The sequence below is a fragment of the Balaenoptera borealis genome (genome assembly GCF_965194805.1).
Source record: "Balaenoptera borealis genome assembly, chromosome: 18".
NCBI classification, from domain to species: Eukaryota; Metazoa; Chordata; class Mammalia; order Artiodactyla; family Balaenopteridae; genus Balaenoptera; species Balaenoptera borealis.
The window spans coordinates 77791500-77808509 of NC_138877.1; the positions used below are offsets into that span (position 1 = coordinate 77791500).

Sequence of the window (17010 nt, forward strand, 5' to 3'; positions counted from 1 at the left end):
GGAAAGGGTGGAGCATGCACAGCGAGGTAAACCAATGGGGTGGCAGGCCGCACAGGCCCCGCGCAGACATCTGAGGACACAGGTGTCATCGGTACAATCCCAGCAGTGGCTGCGGGGACAGGACTTGACATTCTGCCTTGAGGTGTCTCGGTCAAAGGTAGGAGGTTGGGTTGTCCGTGAGGCAAAGAACAGACCCGCGAGACCTTCGGCCACCAGTGCCCCATGCTCCTGGGGGGCGGGGCTCTTCTCCTGGGGGTATTCTCGCCCCTACCTGCTGCACTGACACTGCAGAGGTACATGGCACCCTCCCATCGGAGACTACGAGCCTCTCTACAGGCTTTTCCACCAATGGACACAGGCAAAGACATCGGTAGCCATTCTGAAATGTGCTCAGTAGGAGAGGAGATGGATGTCAAAGGACCAGAAACACTGCAGAAATTGGGCTTAAGAAGAAAGTAAGCAGTGGCTCAGATTTACAAAATACATGTTTCCGTTGGGCTGAAAGCATGAGAACGAGAGGAAAAAAGGGATGATTATTCCATATGAACAGGCGAAACTTCAGTTAAGAGAAATCTCTGATTACAAGGCCCAATCTGAGTTGTCTTAGGACTTCGTACTCCTGTTTCCCTGTATCAAGAGCCTTCAGAGGTGTGAGAAATGGCGTCTGCCTAAGGAAGGCGCGAGCACGAGTGACGGCCTCCCCGCGCACCTCTGCGCCCCAGGTGTCTGGATCACAGCCACCACAGGGCACGTGCTGTTTTCAAGACTGCTCTCATTCGACGATTACTACACACCTGCCTGCTTTGAGCTAACATTACTGGGAGAGCAAAACACGAATGCAGTGGAGAAATTTAACCTAGGTAGTCTGGTGAAAGTTTATGCCCACATTTTAAAAAATCCATTTTTGGCATTGGTATCAATTTGGGACTGGCGCTACCATCTCTGAAGGACTTACAATGTGCTTTTGGAGCTCGTGGGAACCGAGCCTCGGGGGACACCTGAGCTAATTTAAGCCACGCTGTCTTGCTGGTCCGCCTGCCCCTGACATCCCCCATGTCTGGGATGGCTGAACTTAGTGCATTCATATTTCTGATCACCCTTTATGGCTTGCCTAGCTCCACGCTAATGGATGACATCTTTATTTTTCCCCAGACGACCGTAGCATCCATACAGGAGCTGGGCTTTGGGATATACTGAAGAAGGGAAGCCAAAGAAAAATGTACTTTATTAAAAGCTTAAATGTCTTCCAGTAAACTACTTGTAACCCCAGGCCACACACTCTGGGAGCTAATTTACTATCCGGTATTTAGCTGCCAAGTCCTTGAGCTCTCTGCTGGATGCTTCACTGTTTTCCATGGATTTGGAGGAGGAGCCCCGTAGCCTCCAAGTGAGCTCTGCAGACCTCTGCCTTCACTCCCCTGAAACTCTCTGGCTGCAGAGTGAGCAGAGAGCTATGGACAAGTGTGATCCCTGATCAGGAGACAGCTGCACTCTAGTTAGAATAAAGCAATGGCTACCAGGTCATTACATTCAGTGCTAATTAGACTTTTAGGTGGTGAATTTAGGATTTTAAGCATAGCGTTGCATATTGGCATGGCGTGGTGGAGATCTGCCTCACAAGGACCCCAACACACTGACAGCTGGGCTCTCCAAAGAGGACTGTTTTCTAATGGGGAGGCACCTTGACCTGTGAGAACATTAGATTGTTCTTTTAAAAAATGTATTTATTTAATACTTTCATGTGGTACAAAATTCAAAGGGTACCAGAAAGTAGAGAGTGCAAAGCAAGTTTCCCTTCTCCCCCTCTGTCCTCTGAGCCCCGGGTCCTCTCCCTGGAGGCAGCCCCTGTTATCCGGCGTGTGCTTCCAGAGACAGGGCATGCATTTCTTTTATTATTATTTTTTTCCTTTTAATTAATTAATTAATTATTTATTTATTTTTGGCTGCATTGGGTCTTCGTTTCTGTGCGAGGGCTTTTTCAACTTGCGGCGTGCGGGGGCCACTCTTCATCGCGGCGCGCGGGCCTCTCAGTGTCGCGGCCTCTCCCGTTGCGGAGCACAAGCTCCAGATGCGCAGGCTCACCAGCTGTGTCTCACGGGCCCAGTTGCTCCGCGGCATGTGGGATCCTCCCAGACCAGGGCTCGAACCCGTGTCCCCTGCATTGGCAGGCAGACTCCCAACCACTGCGCCACCAGGGAAGCCCCCATTTCTTTTACTATTTTTAAGATTTATTTTATTATATTTTATTTTTGGGTGCGTTGGGTCTTTGTTGCTGCACGCGGGCTTTCTCTAGTTGCGGCGAGCGGGGACTACTCTTCGTTGCGGTGCGTGGGCTTCTCATTGTGGTGGCTTCTCCTGTTATGGAGCACGGGCTCTAGGCGTGCGGGCTTCAATAGTTGTGGCGCACGGGCTTAGTTGCTCCGTGGCATGTGGGATCTTCCCGGACCAGGAATCGAACCCGTGTCCCCTGCATTGGCAGGCGGATTCTTAACCACTGTGCCACCAGGGAAGTCCCAGGCCATGCATTTCTGAACACCCAGGCACATCTTCTTCTTGCTTTTTTTCTTTAAACACTAAGGCAGCATGTCCTGCATACTGTTCCCCATGTTCCTTGTCCCACACCTACTGTAACCAGGAGGTTGTGACATATCAGTATATAAAGCTGACTCTTTGTAAATGCTGTGTGGTAGGCTGGTGGTCTGTTCTGTTGCAGGACTGTAATTGACCTAATCCTTTCCCTAAATTGTTTCTCATCTTTTGCTGTGACACTGTTTTCTGTTTTTAACCATACCACCAGGAAGCTCACTGGGTTAGGGTCCCAGCAGAAAACAGACGGCATGCTAAATAGAAATGGTTGAAGAGAGTTTAACAAAGAGACTATTTACAAAATGAGGGCAGGGATAAGGACATGGAGGCACCCTGGGAAGTCACCAGTTCAGGCCACCACTTCTGGGAACTAGGCTCCTGAGCAGCTGAGGGTTTCCCAGCTGTTACAAGCTGCAGTGGTTTTCTGTACTCTCCATCTTAAGTGTTGCAGTAACACTGAACCTATGTAATTCTTTGCTTGCTAGAACTGCCTATTCTTCTTCCTCAGTTTTGGAAACTAAAACTCTAAACTCTTCAGACGTGGAGAGAAGGCAGCTCCTCCAGTTGGCACTTTATTTGGACTGAGGGTAGAGCTGGCTGTCCCCGGCGTGCAGTGGGTGGTAGAAAGGAGTTGAGAAGGCGGGAGCTGGGCATCTGCGGAGGTCTCTGAAGTCTGGCCTTAACATTGCCTTGTGATTTAGTTTGTAGCAAATTCTCAGAGTGTCAGACACACCCCTTGTCCAATATTGAGTACAAAAGCCATATTTCAAAGGAAAATCACAATGGTTTGGGGGCTGTCTATGCCTCTGCCTGATTAAGAGTTTTTGGCGGGAAGGCCTGGAGTTTATTATCGTGGCAAGTTTGGGAGAGGATTTCTGGAAAGCGCATGGGGCAGCTGTTGGTCATCTGAGGCCAGAGCTCCTCTCTGAACACATCTGGAGATGCACTGAGCGGAGCTCGCCTTCAGGTTGTGAAGGCTCTGGTGACTGTAAATAAAGCTGCTGTGAACATTCTTGAACATGGCTTTTTCTGGCCATATGTTTTCATCCCTCTTGGGTAAACACCTAGGGGAGGAATTGCTGGGGCTTAGGTATGTTTACCTTTGCAAGGAGCTGCCGGTTTCCCAAGCACACCACCTGACATTCCCACCGGTCACACGTGGGAGCTCCAGTTGCTTCCCATCCTTGCCAACGCTCGATACTGTAAGCCTTTTCCATCTCACCGCTCTGGTGGGTGGGTAGTGTTATCTGTGCTTTTAATTTGCATTTCCCTGATGACTAATGATGCTCAACACTTTTTCATGTGCTCACTTACCATTCATACAGCTTCTTCAGCAAAATATGGTGGGGGGGGAGCTTTTAAATATCTCCTTTTGTATCATCATCGCTCCAATGCATTTTTTTCCATTGCAGCTTCACCCATGATCTCAGTTGCCCTGATTATTCACCACTCTTGAAAACATGATGGACTTTCAAGTGTCACACCCTTGACAATGCAGTCTCATCTGCCTCTTCACCCTTTCGTCTCTGACTCGGTTGTCACCGTTTGGGGTGGCTAAGCCTCTGGCCTGCCCTGTCTGTGGCACCAGGGTCCTGAGCATACACCTGTGTGGCTGCACTCGCCACACTGTGAGCAGGTCTTCCTCACCGAGGGCAGGGGCTGTGCCCCCCCCCCCCCGCCTTCTTTGCAGTCACAGTACTCATCACACGATCTGGTAGGAGTCTAGGTCCAATATTGTTGAACCAATTTATTATGCATCTCACCCTCCCAACAGCCCTGTTGACAAACGCTGAATGTGTCAGGCTTAAACTGGGGATACAGGTGTAGACATAGAGGGGTCAAGTGGCCTGCTCGAGGTCAGTATGTGTGTTACAGTTAGGAACTACTTACTATAAAGTTTTGACTCTTTTACATTACAGTTCTCCAAACAGGTATGTTGCTTTAGGTGGAGTTCAGGATAGTTTTAAGGGAATCCATTTCCATTTCTAGGTCCTCAGCTTGCATCCATGCTCAACTAAAACCAAGGAGCCAGAGCAGCTGTCTCTGAGCAAGGAGAGCATCACGCTGGTCCAACTGTCCCACCTCCCCTTTCACAATGGCCTTCTCCCACTTCACCCTTTGTTGTCTTCCCGAGGTGCATACTGCCAGGTGGAAGGCCTCCCAGCTGTCACAAAGGGTCCCGGTGCTGGGAGGGGAGTGACTCTGATGACTGCCTGTTGCAGCTCAGGGTTGTACTTAGCTTTCACAGAAATTGAAGGAAACTCCAATCAAGCTGTTGGCTGATGATTTTAAGTTTTTATTTATGACAGATTATATCTGGACTTTGGCTATGTAACTCAGAAGGCTTCAAAGAATCATCCTAACAAAACTCCTTCCATTTCCATGTGCCTATTTTTATGAACAAAGTTTCTCAGTTTTTGCATTAAAAAAACCCCAAGATAGGAGTAGAATTGGTGCTGCTCCATATCTCTTTCCAGCAGTAAGTGATGATTATCCATGGGTAAATGAACTAATTAAAAAAAAACCCTATACATCTCATGAAGATATGTATTTCCAAATAAAATTTGCATTTTATATTTAATAATTTTTATCAAGAACTGTAACATATGTTTCCATCGTTTGTGAACTCACAGTAGCTGTGTTGACTCAATTCAGAAGAGAAGTCTTAACAATTAGATCCTTATGGATCAATAATTTTAAACATAGAGTCGATTCCATTATTTGTGGTAGTTACGTTCTACAAGGGCACCATGACCACTGAATTAGCAACTACTGAACCATTGTTCATGGAGAAATACAGGGTTAGTTCCCTTTGAACCTCTGGTCACAACATCTGGTCAACCAGTCAATACATAATCTTGTTTTTAGGTGTATTTCTGTTTAAAGATAGCTTATTTAACATATATATATATTTACAAATAATTACATGCAGTATATCTTTATAATAAAACACCATCTCAATTACAGCATTACGTAATGTAGTCTACCATAGTGTGACTGTTCTAATTTAGCTCTTCCATTCAGTCACATACACAGTACACATGTTCACTGCTCACATACACACGCAAATACACACTGTATATTGGATACTACAGCATAATGCAAGAAAGAAAGCCCCCCCAAAAGCATTAACCAAAGATTAAACATTTAAAATTTATGGAAACCACCTTACTGTTGATGGAGCCACGGGACACGTGATGGGGCAGTGCACGGTGGGGTTAAACCTCGTGACCTCGGCTTGCCGTACGGGAACAGAGGGAGAGTCAGGAAGGAAGATGTCAGGGAGGGTGGCCTGTGAGATCTGGCAGCTCTGCCTCAGGAGTCTGGTTTTCCCAGTTGGGTGACGGTGTCAGCAACTTGCCCTCCCAATCTGGCTTGAAAAACTGCTTCAGCCTCACCCGCTTGGCTTTTTGCCTCAAATCTTTAAGCGTTTCGGCATAAGGGATGAACGCGGTGGAGGTAAGGCGCTTAAACGTGAGACTGCGTTCAGGCACAGGGTCACACTTTTCCATGTCATTGAAAATTTTTTCCAAGGCAGAATTCCATTCTGCTATTTTGGCTGCTGTGAGAGGGACGATTCTTGGAGTCTCAGGCTGACTTTCACCATCCTCGTCATCACTAACTCCATTGCCTTGTCTTGCAATCTCGTCCAGGTCTTTCTTGGTGGGTTCTACTGCCGCTTCTGCCAAAATTTCCTCCACATCGCCTTCCTTCATGTCACTGAAACCTTCTCCACTTATCTGTTGTGCAATATGCATTATGTTTTTGACACTGCTCGTTATATTTTCTGTAACACCTTCAAAACCTTCAAAAATTTTCACACAGTCTGGCCAAACATTTCCCCAACAATTGTTGATAGTAGCCTGCTTGACGCTGTCCCAGGCTGTGCTGATATAATCAATAACATTGCGTATGGTGACTGACTTCCAGTAGTCCATCATGGTGGTCTCCTCATTGGCATTGAGAGCCTCAAAAGCCTTGCTATAAAGCTCCCTGGTGTAGTGTGCCTTGAAAGCTTTTATCACGCCCTGATTGAGGGGTTGGATAAGAGATGCTGTGTTTGGGGGTATGAAGAGAACTTCTATGTCAGGGTGGGCATTTTCGAGTTCTTCACGGCAATGAACTGGGGCATTATCCAAAATTAATAAAACCCTAAAGGCAAGGTTTTTGCCATGGAGATAACGTTCAGCTTCTGGGATGAAGCAGTTGTGGAACCAATCCCAGAATATTTTGGATGCCATCCATGCTTTTTTGTTCCATCTCCAGTGGACTGGCATACGGTTCAAGTTTTTCCCTCTAAGTGCTTGTGGGTTTTGTGCTCTGTGTACCATGAGGGGTTTGCACTTAAAGTCACCCTTGGCGTTTGCACATAATAGCAAGGTTGCACAGTCTTTGAATGATTTAAAGCCAGGAGTTTTGGAGGCCATTTGCATTACATAGGTTCGTTTGCCAACATTCTTGTAAAATAAGCCAGTTTCATCAGCATTGAAAACCTGCTCTTCCATATAACCCTTTTCATATATAATGCTTAGCAGGTATTTTTTAAATTCTTCTGCAGCCTCCTGATCCGTAGAACCTACCTTGCCTGCAAGTTTAACATTTTTCATGTGGTATCGCCTTTTGAATCGTGCAAGCCAGCCTGCACTAGCTGAGAAGGGTTTAACGTTTTCTTGACCCTGGGTAACATGACCGTAAATTTCTTTGGCTTTCAGCCTCACAACAACGCTGTCCACTACACTCTTTTTATTGCTTGTCATCTCATGAATCCACAAATTTAGTTGCTTTTCCATCTTTTCCATAGCTCCATCACGCACTATAGAGGTTACTTTAGCACTTTCTGGAGCGGCTTCACGTACAGATCTGCGAATATCCTCTTCCTTTTTCTGGATGTACCGTATTGTTGACTCATTAACATTGAATTCTCTGCCAACAGCGCTATAACTCAGGCCTGAGTGAAGCTTATCTAACACACGTATTTTCTCTGTAAGGCACATTACAACCTTCTTGCGCTTAGGAACGCCAGACAGTGCTTTAGCACTACGCTTGGGGGCCATTTAAAACAGTGAAATCACCAAGAAAAAGCAGAAAAAAAAAAAAAAAAGTGAAAAATGTGGCACCAGTGGAGTGAAAAGGACATTTGCTTACATTATGAGCTACAAGAAGATGGCAGAGCATGGCCTTGTTCAAATTCAGCTGGGAACGTGTGCATAAGGCAATTCAAATTTTTTGCTGCTTTGCACACGTCTATAAATGACTGAGAAAGTGCCGCAAGTACGGATTTTGGGGTTACACATAAATTTTATCGAGTAGGCGAATTTGCAAATACAGAATCCGTGAATGAGGATTGACTGTATTTGTATGCAAAAAGTGTGAGGGAGGAGTAAAATGGACTAGAAGGCAGCTTTGGTTTTGCTGTTCCACTCTCAAGTTCCACTGAAAAAAACAAATCTGTTCAATATTTGGAGGGAAATATGTTGGCACTTCTAAGAATTTTTAAACTGTAGAGAAAAAAAAGTGTCATTTCCTCCCTCTTGGCACTGCTCAACACCCTGGTTTTCTTTTGTAGTTTTATAAGACTTGACCACTTTGCAATGAAACTGCAGTATTCCTGAGAGAGGCCTGATGGAATGTCGTGATTTCCCCCTAGAGGACAGAAGGACAAAAATGTCTTGAACGTCCCCAAATGCTAGAATTCTGGATGATACTTTAGTGTAAAAAGTCTTCACATGCCATTCAGAACAACAACAAAAAGCTCTTCCGAGATCTCAGGCTTCTCCCTTGATTGTTCTGTGTAACTGGTGCCGTTCCTGGTTTTCTTTGTTTCTTGCCCTGGGAGGCTGTCAGTAACTTCTTACACGTGTGGCCATGGCCTTTACAGCCCTGCCTCGAACCAAGCACCAGACAGTCTGCAGGAGCCCTTGCTGCTCTTCACGTGTGATGGAGGCTGCATTCGCCACGATCTCTCCCCAGCTGACTTTTCGCTGACGAGTGACCGGCTATTTTGGTTAATCACTGATGAAGCACATGGTCAATACGTAGTAAAAGAAAACACTGCACTTTAATCCCAACCGGCATAATTTACGTCGCTAATTGTTTTAAGTCATCGTATTAGAATTCCAGCTCCACTCTCCCCGAGCCGGGGGCGGGGAAGAACTGAGAAAACAACAGGTTCTCAACAGCCCCTTCGTGGTTGCTTCAAGCGGCGGAGGCCAAGCTTTCCCGGGTCCCTCTGGGCGGGGCGGGCTGCGCCTGCGAGGCCGCTTCGGAGGGCGAGCGCCGGGTGCGGGGATGGGGAGTCCGCGCGTGAGCCGGGCCAGGCAGGCCGCGTCCGAGGGCGAGCGCCAGGTGCGGGGAGGAGAAGTCCGCGCGTGGGCCACGCCAGGTGGGCCGCATCGGAGGGCCAGCACCAGCTGCTGAGGGAGGAGGCCGCGCCCTCACGGCGGAGGACCGGAAAAGGTCGCGGGCGGGGCCTGCCGGGGCGCGGTCTGAAGACGTCACTTCCGGCGCCGCTCCACTTCCTGGTGAGGGAAGGGGGCTGAGATTGGTGCAGCCCGGAGGAAGGAAAAAGGGTGAGGAGAGGCGGTGGCCGAGCGGGCGGGCGCTGGGGGCGGCCGGGCTAGCTCCGGGCCGCCGGGGCAGCCCGCCCTGGTCGCTCGCGCGGCCGGCACGCCCGCCGGGGCCGCGTCGCGTTCCCCTCGGGGCGCCTCCGCGGCCTGCCCGCGGCGCTCAGCGCCTGTGCTCTGTGTTGCAGGTCTACCCGGAGCCCCGGAGCGAGGGCGAGTGCCTGAGCAACATCCGCGAGTTCCTGCGAGGCTGCGGGGCGTCCCTGCGCCTGGAGGTGAGTGGCGGGGGCGCCGGGGCCGGCTGGGCGCTGGGGCGCGAGGCGGGCGGGCGTGGTAACGGCCCGCAGCGACGGCGCCCGGGGCCCGGCTCGCGGGTCCCCCAGGGGCGACTGCGGGCTCAGGGCAGGGAGGAGCCCCACATTTTGCCCGTTGCAATGGGGAAAAGTGGTTCCAGTAGCTCGTGGTGCAGGTGACAACACGTTTTCGACAGCCGTTTGTTGGGCAGGGGCGCTTTCTGACTCCTTGGTACTTGCCTTAGCTTTAACTCTGCCCTAGGGATTCTCGGGGGACCCGCATCCAGGTCTGGGTCAGCCGTCAGAACCCTAAGCAGGTGATCAGGCGGAGCCAGGAGAAATAAAATGGGCCCCCAGTCCTCCAAGTGTCACTCCCTTTAGCTGGTTTTTACTCTGATAATTGATGTTTAGGTTAGGGACATGTTAATCTATGTTTTGGGGCGTGGGTGTCATTTCCATGTTGCTTAGGATTTTGTCACTGTGCTAAATACAGTCTTTCAGTAGCAGCTCTCTGGAAATTTCTTTTTCATCTTATGTTACCATGTGTGATTTTTCTTAATCCTGGGGTAGGACTTTAGATCAGAAATCTAGCTGCTTTTTTATTTGGAAATTACAGACTAATGTGGTTATAGTCAGTTGGGGGTTTAAATCTTGCCTTTTCTACCTGCGGCTTTACCACTCTCTGCCTTTGTTTCCTTATCTGAGTATTGAGATGAATTATACCAAGCTCCTAGGTAACAGTATATGAAAGCATCTCCAACAGAACCATAGCAGTTTCCCATCCTAAAAGAACAGTCTCTTAGGTTTCTTGGGAAATAAATGTAGAAGTCATCAAATCTGTGAGGAAGGCTATATGGAAAGCTTATCTCTTGGTTGAAGTTTGATACAGAGTAAATTACTGTTTTTGTGAGTATGATTGGAAACACTGAGTTGGTAGCATTTGATGTCTGTGAGGAAATCATGTACAGATAAGTGAAAATGCTCAGAGGAGAGTCCAAAGTGGAGATGGTTGCTGTTTAGGCGTGGGAGAGACATTGTTTCAGAAAGGTCTTTTCCTCTGCTGGGTGGGCTTTGTCCTTTTATCGTTGAGTTTCCCTGTTAGGCTGTGATAATAAATGCTTGTAGCAGTTTTTGCTTTTTTTGACCTTTGTTGAGGAATTTTATTATCCCCTTCAAACTATTGAGTTTTGTTTCTCATTAGACTAAATTTGAAACTCACTTTGCACATTGATTATAATCTGACACTTAAGTGTAGGATTTTTCTAAGAAGGTATTGTTTTAAAGAAAGTTGAAGGTAAAAAAACGCAAAACATCTCATCCTTAGTTTTCCAAAGGTTGCTGTTGAAATTTTATATAGCTGCTATTTTTTAAAATTGAGTTTATTTAAAGATGTTCTAGAAGAGACTTTGTTCACTAACACATCCTAAGCATCTAGAACAGTGCTTGGCATATAGCAGGCCTTCAGTAAATATTTGTGATTGACTGATGACCTGGCAGTTGTAGTTGGTAGTAAAGGTTTCCTTTTATATAAAAAAATCAAGTATGACTTATTTTGTGCTATTTAAATATCTCTTCCAGTAAATTTACAATAGAGGCAAGTTTAGTTAACATTCTTTCAAGCTCAGTTATAAGTTAAACTTTAAAACTTTCAATGAAATCAGAGGTAATAATTTAAAAAAGCACATCGGAAAGCTCATACATTGGTTAGTCACTGTGAAAAAGGAGCTCTGTATGGTATGGACTCAACTTGGGCTTCCAGACTTGTTGTAATCTGTGATGTGAAGGGACAGGCCTGTTTGCTGAAAGACAGCCTCACACATGGAACACAGTGTGGCAGGCGGTTTCCCAGTGTTTTTAAAGAAAAATACATGGAAAGGGAGTGAGGAGAGAAGGACTTTGCTCTTTTGAAACACTTTGTAGCTCTACACACTTCATTTTCACAAAATGCTGGAAGACAAGAGACTGACAGGAAAGCTTTTTTTTTTTTTTTAATATTTATTTATTTATTTATCTGGCTGCGTTGGGTCTTCGTTGCTGTGCGCGGGCTTTCTCTAGTTGCAGCGAGTGGGGGCTACTGTTCGTTGCAGTGTATGGGCTTCTCATTGCGGTGGCTTCTCTTGTTGCAGAGCACGGGCTCTGGGCGTGCGGGCTCCAGTAGTTGTGGCACTCGGGCTCAGTAGTTGTGGCGCACGGGCTTAGTTGCTCCGTGGCATGTGGGATCTTCCCGGACCAGGGCTTGAACCCGTGTTCCCTGGATTGGCAGGAGGATTCCTAACCACTGCGCCACCAGGGAAGCCCCCGACAGGAAAGCTTTTGAAATTACAAACATGAAACTCAAAATTGATAGCTTGAATTCTAGATTAGCTTTTGTTCTATGTAAGTGTCAAGGTAGCTTTTTCCAGGGCTTAGTTTAGACTGCATTGTGTTTGTAACAGACTGCCTGTCTTTGGTATATGTATTTTTTTGTCTACCACCATTATAAACTGTCTTAAGGGGACTTCCCTGGTCCTGGTGGCACAGTGGTTAAAATCTGCCTGCCAGTGCAGGGGACACGGGTTCGAGCCCTGGTCCGGGAAGATCCCACATGCCACGGAGCAGCTAAGCCTGTGCGCCACAACTACTGAGCCTGTGCTCTAGAGCCCGTGCTCCGCAACGAGAAGCCACCGCAATGAGAAGCCCGTGCACTGCAACGAAGAGTAGCCCCCACTCTCCGCAGCTAGAGAAAGCCCGCGCACAGCAACAAAGACCCAATGCAGCCGAAAATAAATAGATAAATAAATAAATTTATTTAAAAAAAAACTGTCTTAAGATTTCTTAAAGGAAGAGAGGAACTGAACATCATAATTACTTTATCAGTTATTTTAATGCATACACACCTTAACTCGCTGTGGAAAATCAAGTATTATTCCCCTAATGAGTTGTTCTGATTATGAAAGGCGTTTTAATTTTAAGGGAATATTGTACAGTTTGCATTTATTGTTAAACTTTGAGAAGCAATTTAGGTTTTAAGTTGGAAAACATTTTTAAATTTGGAAAATTTAAAAAAACTTAAAAATTGGAAAACTGTGTTTAGGAAAACAGCACATATAACTTGGATGATCTTTTCATCTTTCATATAATGTTTGCTTCCCAGCAAGCATCTTGTTTGACTTTTTTGTTTCCTTAAATAGTATGGAATTTGATAAGAATTTAGGTTTTTTCTCATGTTCCTAATGGTGTAATAAGGATGTAAGATGACCCTGTTTAGGACTATGTATGTCTTGATAAATAAAGTTGGAACTTTTCTGGAAAGTTAAGTTTACTGATACAAGGAGCCAGGCACCGTGATTCTCTCCAGCTTGGGAATATTGTGTTTGGAAACCCTCGTTTGCCTAGCACGTGTAGCAAGGACAGAACTTGTCCTGGACGTGCAGGCAACGTTGTGTGTGAGAGAGAAAGTTGCTCATGCTGACCAAGTCCTGTCTTTGTGTAGTTTTCCAGAGTTTCCATCTGACCCCTGATTTCAGTTCTCAATAGCGTGCTGTTTTTGGTTATTTGTAACACTTTCTAAAGGACTTCCACGTGTTGTCTTAGTTTGCTCCTTCGTCTTTTGAGTTATTACAGTCCTTGTTTTACAGGAAGGAGACGCAGCCTAACTCATCAGTTCTCACTGTTAACTGCATGAACATTAGCCACAGGGCTGCTGTTGGGCTTTTTAAGGAATACTGATGTGTGGACCCATCTCCAGAGGTTGTGCGCTCAGCAGGTCCTGGGGAGCGGGGGCGGATGTGAGAGTCTCCATTCTGGAAGTAAGCAGAAAGGCCAGCCGGGGCCGTGCAGCCCGCTGAGGGGGCTGGCGGTGCGGAGCTGGGGCGCGGAGCTGCTGTTTGGCCCTGAGTGAGGGGCTTTTCCACTGCTGCAGGCAGCCTTGCTTCTGGACCCTTCCTGGAGAAGCGGGTGGTGTCCGGTTTGGGATGCAGCATTACTCACTTTATACTAATCTGTGTGATTAGGTAAATCGTCGACAGTTGCAAACTAATGTATGTCTGTAATGACCACAGGTAAGCCAGAAGAGGCAGATCTATGTAAGGGAAATAATGGCATAGTCGTTTATTAGTGCTTAAAACTGTGAAAGAAAACTGTTCCCTTGACCGTGAGACTGTTTAGGAGGAAATGTTCTGACTTTCACTCTATGAGACTGTTTTGGTGGCACTTTGGTGTTTGTTTTGCAGGGTGAATGGTGGACTTGTTCACATCACAGATGTGAGCCTTTGCTGACTTGGATGCCATCTCATTTTTTACCTGTTTTTAACAACTTTATATCTGTTCGCTGAGTCATTACTTTCTTAGGCCTCTCCACCTGTATCACCATCAGCAGCAGCTGGCCACTCCTCAGAGTAACTTTTCACAGAAAACCCAGTTTGTCTCACTTCCCAGGAATTGTGTACGCGGCGCTGCGCAGCCACGAGCAGGTCGTGCTGGGGCGGACGCTGAACGGTCAGCTGGGCGTGCTCTCCCGCTGCGGTCTGGGCCTTTAGTAAAAGTGTCCTGTGTACTTGCAGGGCCTTGCTCACCTCCTGGTAGTTGCCCACGAATATCAGCTTTCTGCTTCGGAGGACCGGTGAGCACATTGGCCTGCAGCCCGCTGGGTTTCTGTCCCGCTCTGGCTCCTGCCAGCTCTGCCATCTGGAGAAGGGGCATCACCGCGATGCAGGCCCTTCGTATTTGTGGTAGGATTAAATGAATTAGCATATAGCACTTAGAACAGTGCCTCACGTGTTTTAGGTGCTACATAGACAGTGGCTGTTACTGTTACCGTTTTCTTGTAGTTTGAACAACGTTGGTATGTATTTTTAAAAAACTTTACCCCATAATCCATATTCAGTTATACAAAATTCAGGAAATGGAGAAATGTAAGAAGAAAATAATTATATAATGATGCCATCTAGAGATAACCAGTGTGAAAATTAGTGTATATTTTTCAGTCTTTTCTCCCCTTTGCACATACGTAAATATGCTTTTAAAATATCCATGACATCATAGTATAAATGTTTTATAATATGCTTTAACTTAACATAGTGACTGTTTTCTTGTGTTAAATATTTGTCTAGTTATTTTTAATGGCCTCTTCGTAGTTTGTGGTGCTAATCCCCATTTTTGGGTGTAGAGGTTGTTTCTAAGTTTTCATTGTGGTAAACAGTGATCTGTGTGATGGCCATTTCTGTACAGAATCCTTCATCTTTGATTATCTCTGAAGGAGAAATTCCGTGATAGGGCACTGCAAGGTAAAAACCTTGCCCGTAGCAGTGTGTGAGAGCACGCCTTTGCAGTCAGTCCTGTGACTGCCTGTATCAGTTGCTTCTCTTTCCCTCGGGAAAATGGAAACCTCTTGGGGTAAACATTTTGGCTTTTCTTTCTTGTATCATCTGCAGTGCCCGCATTTCTGCGTAAATGGTAAACGAAAGCAGATGTGACGCACTCAAGGTTTCCTCCATTGGACTCGCAGAGGAGGATGTGAAAGGAGAGCTGCTAGACTAGGAAATCAAAGTTGAAAACTGTAGACGTTTGCAGTGCTCCTTCCAGCTTTCTGACAAGTAGCCTCTGGCTGTTCCGGGGTCGCTCTGTAAAGGGGGAACTCTGGCTGGAAGCACGGCTCGAGGCTGCGTGCAGAGGTGCCGATTTCCCTCTGTGTGAGTGATGAAGTTTTCATTTTCTGTCTTTAAAGTCGGGAGAGAAGGGAAAGGTATTAGGTGGGCTCCCCAGTGCTGTAATCAGCTAGGCTGATGGGCTGATGAGTTAGGGAAAGAAATCGCCTTACATCTTTCTAAAACGTTCGTCGTCTTTGTGTATTTCCGACGGACAAATTCTTCTGTTAAACTTCTTTGTCCTCCTGCTCAATTCTCTTCTAGATTTTTAACAAGGTTATGATTGAGATTTTGTCCAAAAGAACATTTAAAAATACTATTGGAATAACTAAGACATGCTCATGTGAAAACTTGAAACTTGTTAATGTAGGCTTCAGGGTTAATTGAAACAAAGACAAAAGTATATAGTCCTTTCCCTGGGAATGAGATGCCCCACCCAGGTGTTACCTTCGACCTAGATTCAGGTTAAGCTGTTTGCTACAACTTTGCACTGAAGGTGTGTTTGCGGTCACACAGCAGTCTGTCGTGTTAGCTAGTCACCTGTGCTCCTGACTCCATGGTGGGCTGGAAGTGGTAGGTAATGATGTAGTATTTATTGACCGACTCAATCAATTCTTGAAGTCAGTTTATTCATGTTTTTGCCAGAACTTGCCGTTTAAAGAAGTTGAGAGACAGTAAGTGATTAAAAAGTCATTTAGGAGATGAATAACTATTCTCTGAATATCTTGTAGGTACTTATAAGCAGAGAAAGTCAAATTCTACTCTGATATTACGATTCTATTTAATTTTTCCTGGAAGACAGTGTCCGCGTTCACCCGCCGTGTTCCATTGGAGAGCCTGGCCAGCTGTCCTGTGGGCGAGTGGCGAGTCCCTTCTGCATCCAGGCTGCTTTCCACTGTGGAGAACTAGACTTCCCTTCAGGTCTTTGGGTGTCTCATTGTCTAGATCAGCACCATCCAATAGAAATATAATGTGAGCCACATTTGTGTTTGTAAAATTTCCTAGTAACTACATTAAAAAAAAGTGAAAAGAAACATTAAGTTAATTTTAATAATACATTGTCTTTAACCCAGTGTACCTATAATATTCTTATTTCAATGTGTAGTTAACATAAAAATATTATTGACGTTACTTTGTCTTTTCACATTAAGTCTTTAAAATCTGGTGTGTGTTTCTCACACTCGCAGCACCTCTCACTCTGCATCAGCTACATTGGAAGCGCTGAGCAGCTCACAAGGCAAGCGGCCCCACGTTGGACCGCGCGAGTCTAGATCACTGGAGAGGCTGGGGGAGGACAGTCAGCTTGGAATTAAATGGGGTTAACATTCGTCAGGTACAGAGTAGGTGCCTAGGCGTTTCATATGTGCCGTATCGTCTGATCCCCCCAGGTGTCCTGCGGAGGAGGTGGTGCTTTCCCCATTTTGCAGCCGAGGAGACGGAGACTTGAGGTGACGAGGAGGTCTCCGTCACAGCCCAGCGCGTGCGAGCCAGGGTTTGCGTTCCGCCGGGCACACTGTGCCCGGGCTGGACTAGGTGAACTGAGGATCGCAGGGCAGTCCTGTTAGCCTGACGCCTAGCGGGGGTTCTCGGGGAGCTCGGCTGGCGCCAGGGCTGGCCTCGCGGGCATGCCGCCGAGTCGTCACGCGGGGTCCCGCGCTTGGTTTAATGCTCTGCTGCCCCCGTCTGAAGTTCACAAGAATCTTTGCACGACGAGCTCTGCAGTTCCAGCTTGCGCTGGGCCTCCCCTGGTGGCGGTGCTCTTCGAGGAGCCCGAGAGGTGGCGAGAATGAGCGGTGGCCTCTGTGTGCCCACCGCGGCCTGGGCCCTGCCCCGTAGACGCGGGTCAGCTCGCTCAGTCTTCAAGCAGCTCTCTCAGGGTGGATCGTGCTGCCCGCGCGGTGACTAGGGAACTAAGGCGCCGGCGCGGAGGGTGCCTGCCCACGT

The 17010-nt window shown here is 46.9% G+C and overlaps 1 protein-coding gene across 21 annotated transcripts in view; it reads left to right on the forward strand.

Moving 5' to 3' along the window:
* Nucleotides 1–17010, forward strand: part of ARHGEF7 (Rho guanine nucleotide exchange factor 7) — a 125878-nt gene that overhangs the window by 19164 nt on the left and 89704 nt on the right. For 12 of the 21 annotated variants that reach the window (XR_014236904.1, XM_082365202.1, XM_082365218.1 and 9 more), the window contains exons 2-3: nucleotides 9338–9424; nucleotides 16455–16514. Coding sequence is in view for 19 of the 21 variants with exons in the window: in XM_082365202.1 (XP_082221328.1) it covers nucleotides 9338–9424; nucleotides 16455–16514 (147 nt within the window). In the remaining 2 variants the exon portion in view is untranslated. Of the gene's footprint in view, nucleotides 1–9054; nucleotides 9156–9337; nucleotides 9425–16454; nucleotides 16515–17010 lie in introns of those variants that run through there. The other 9 variants (XM_082365215.1, XM_082365219.1, XM_082365212.1 and 6 more) reach the window with 2 other exon arrangements.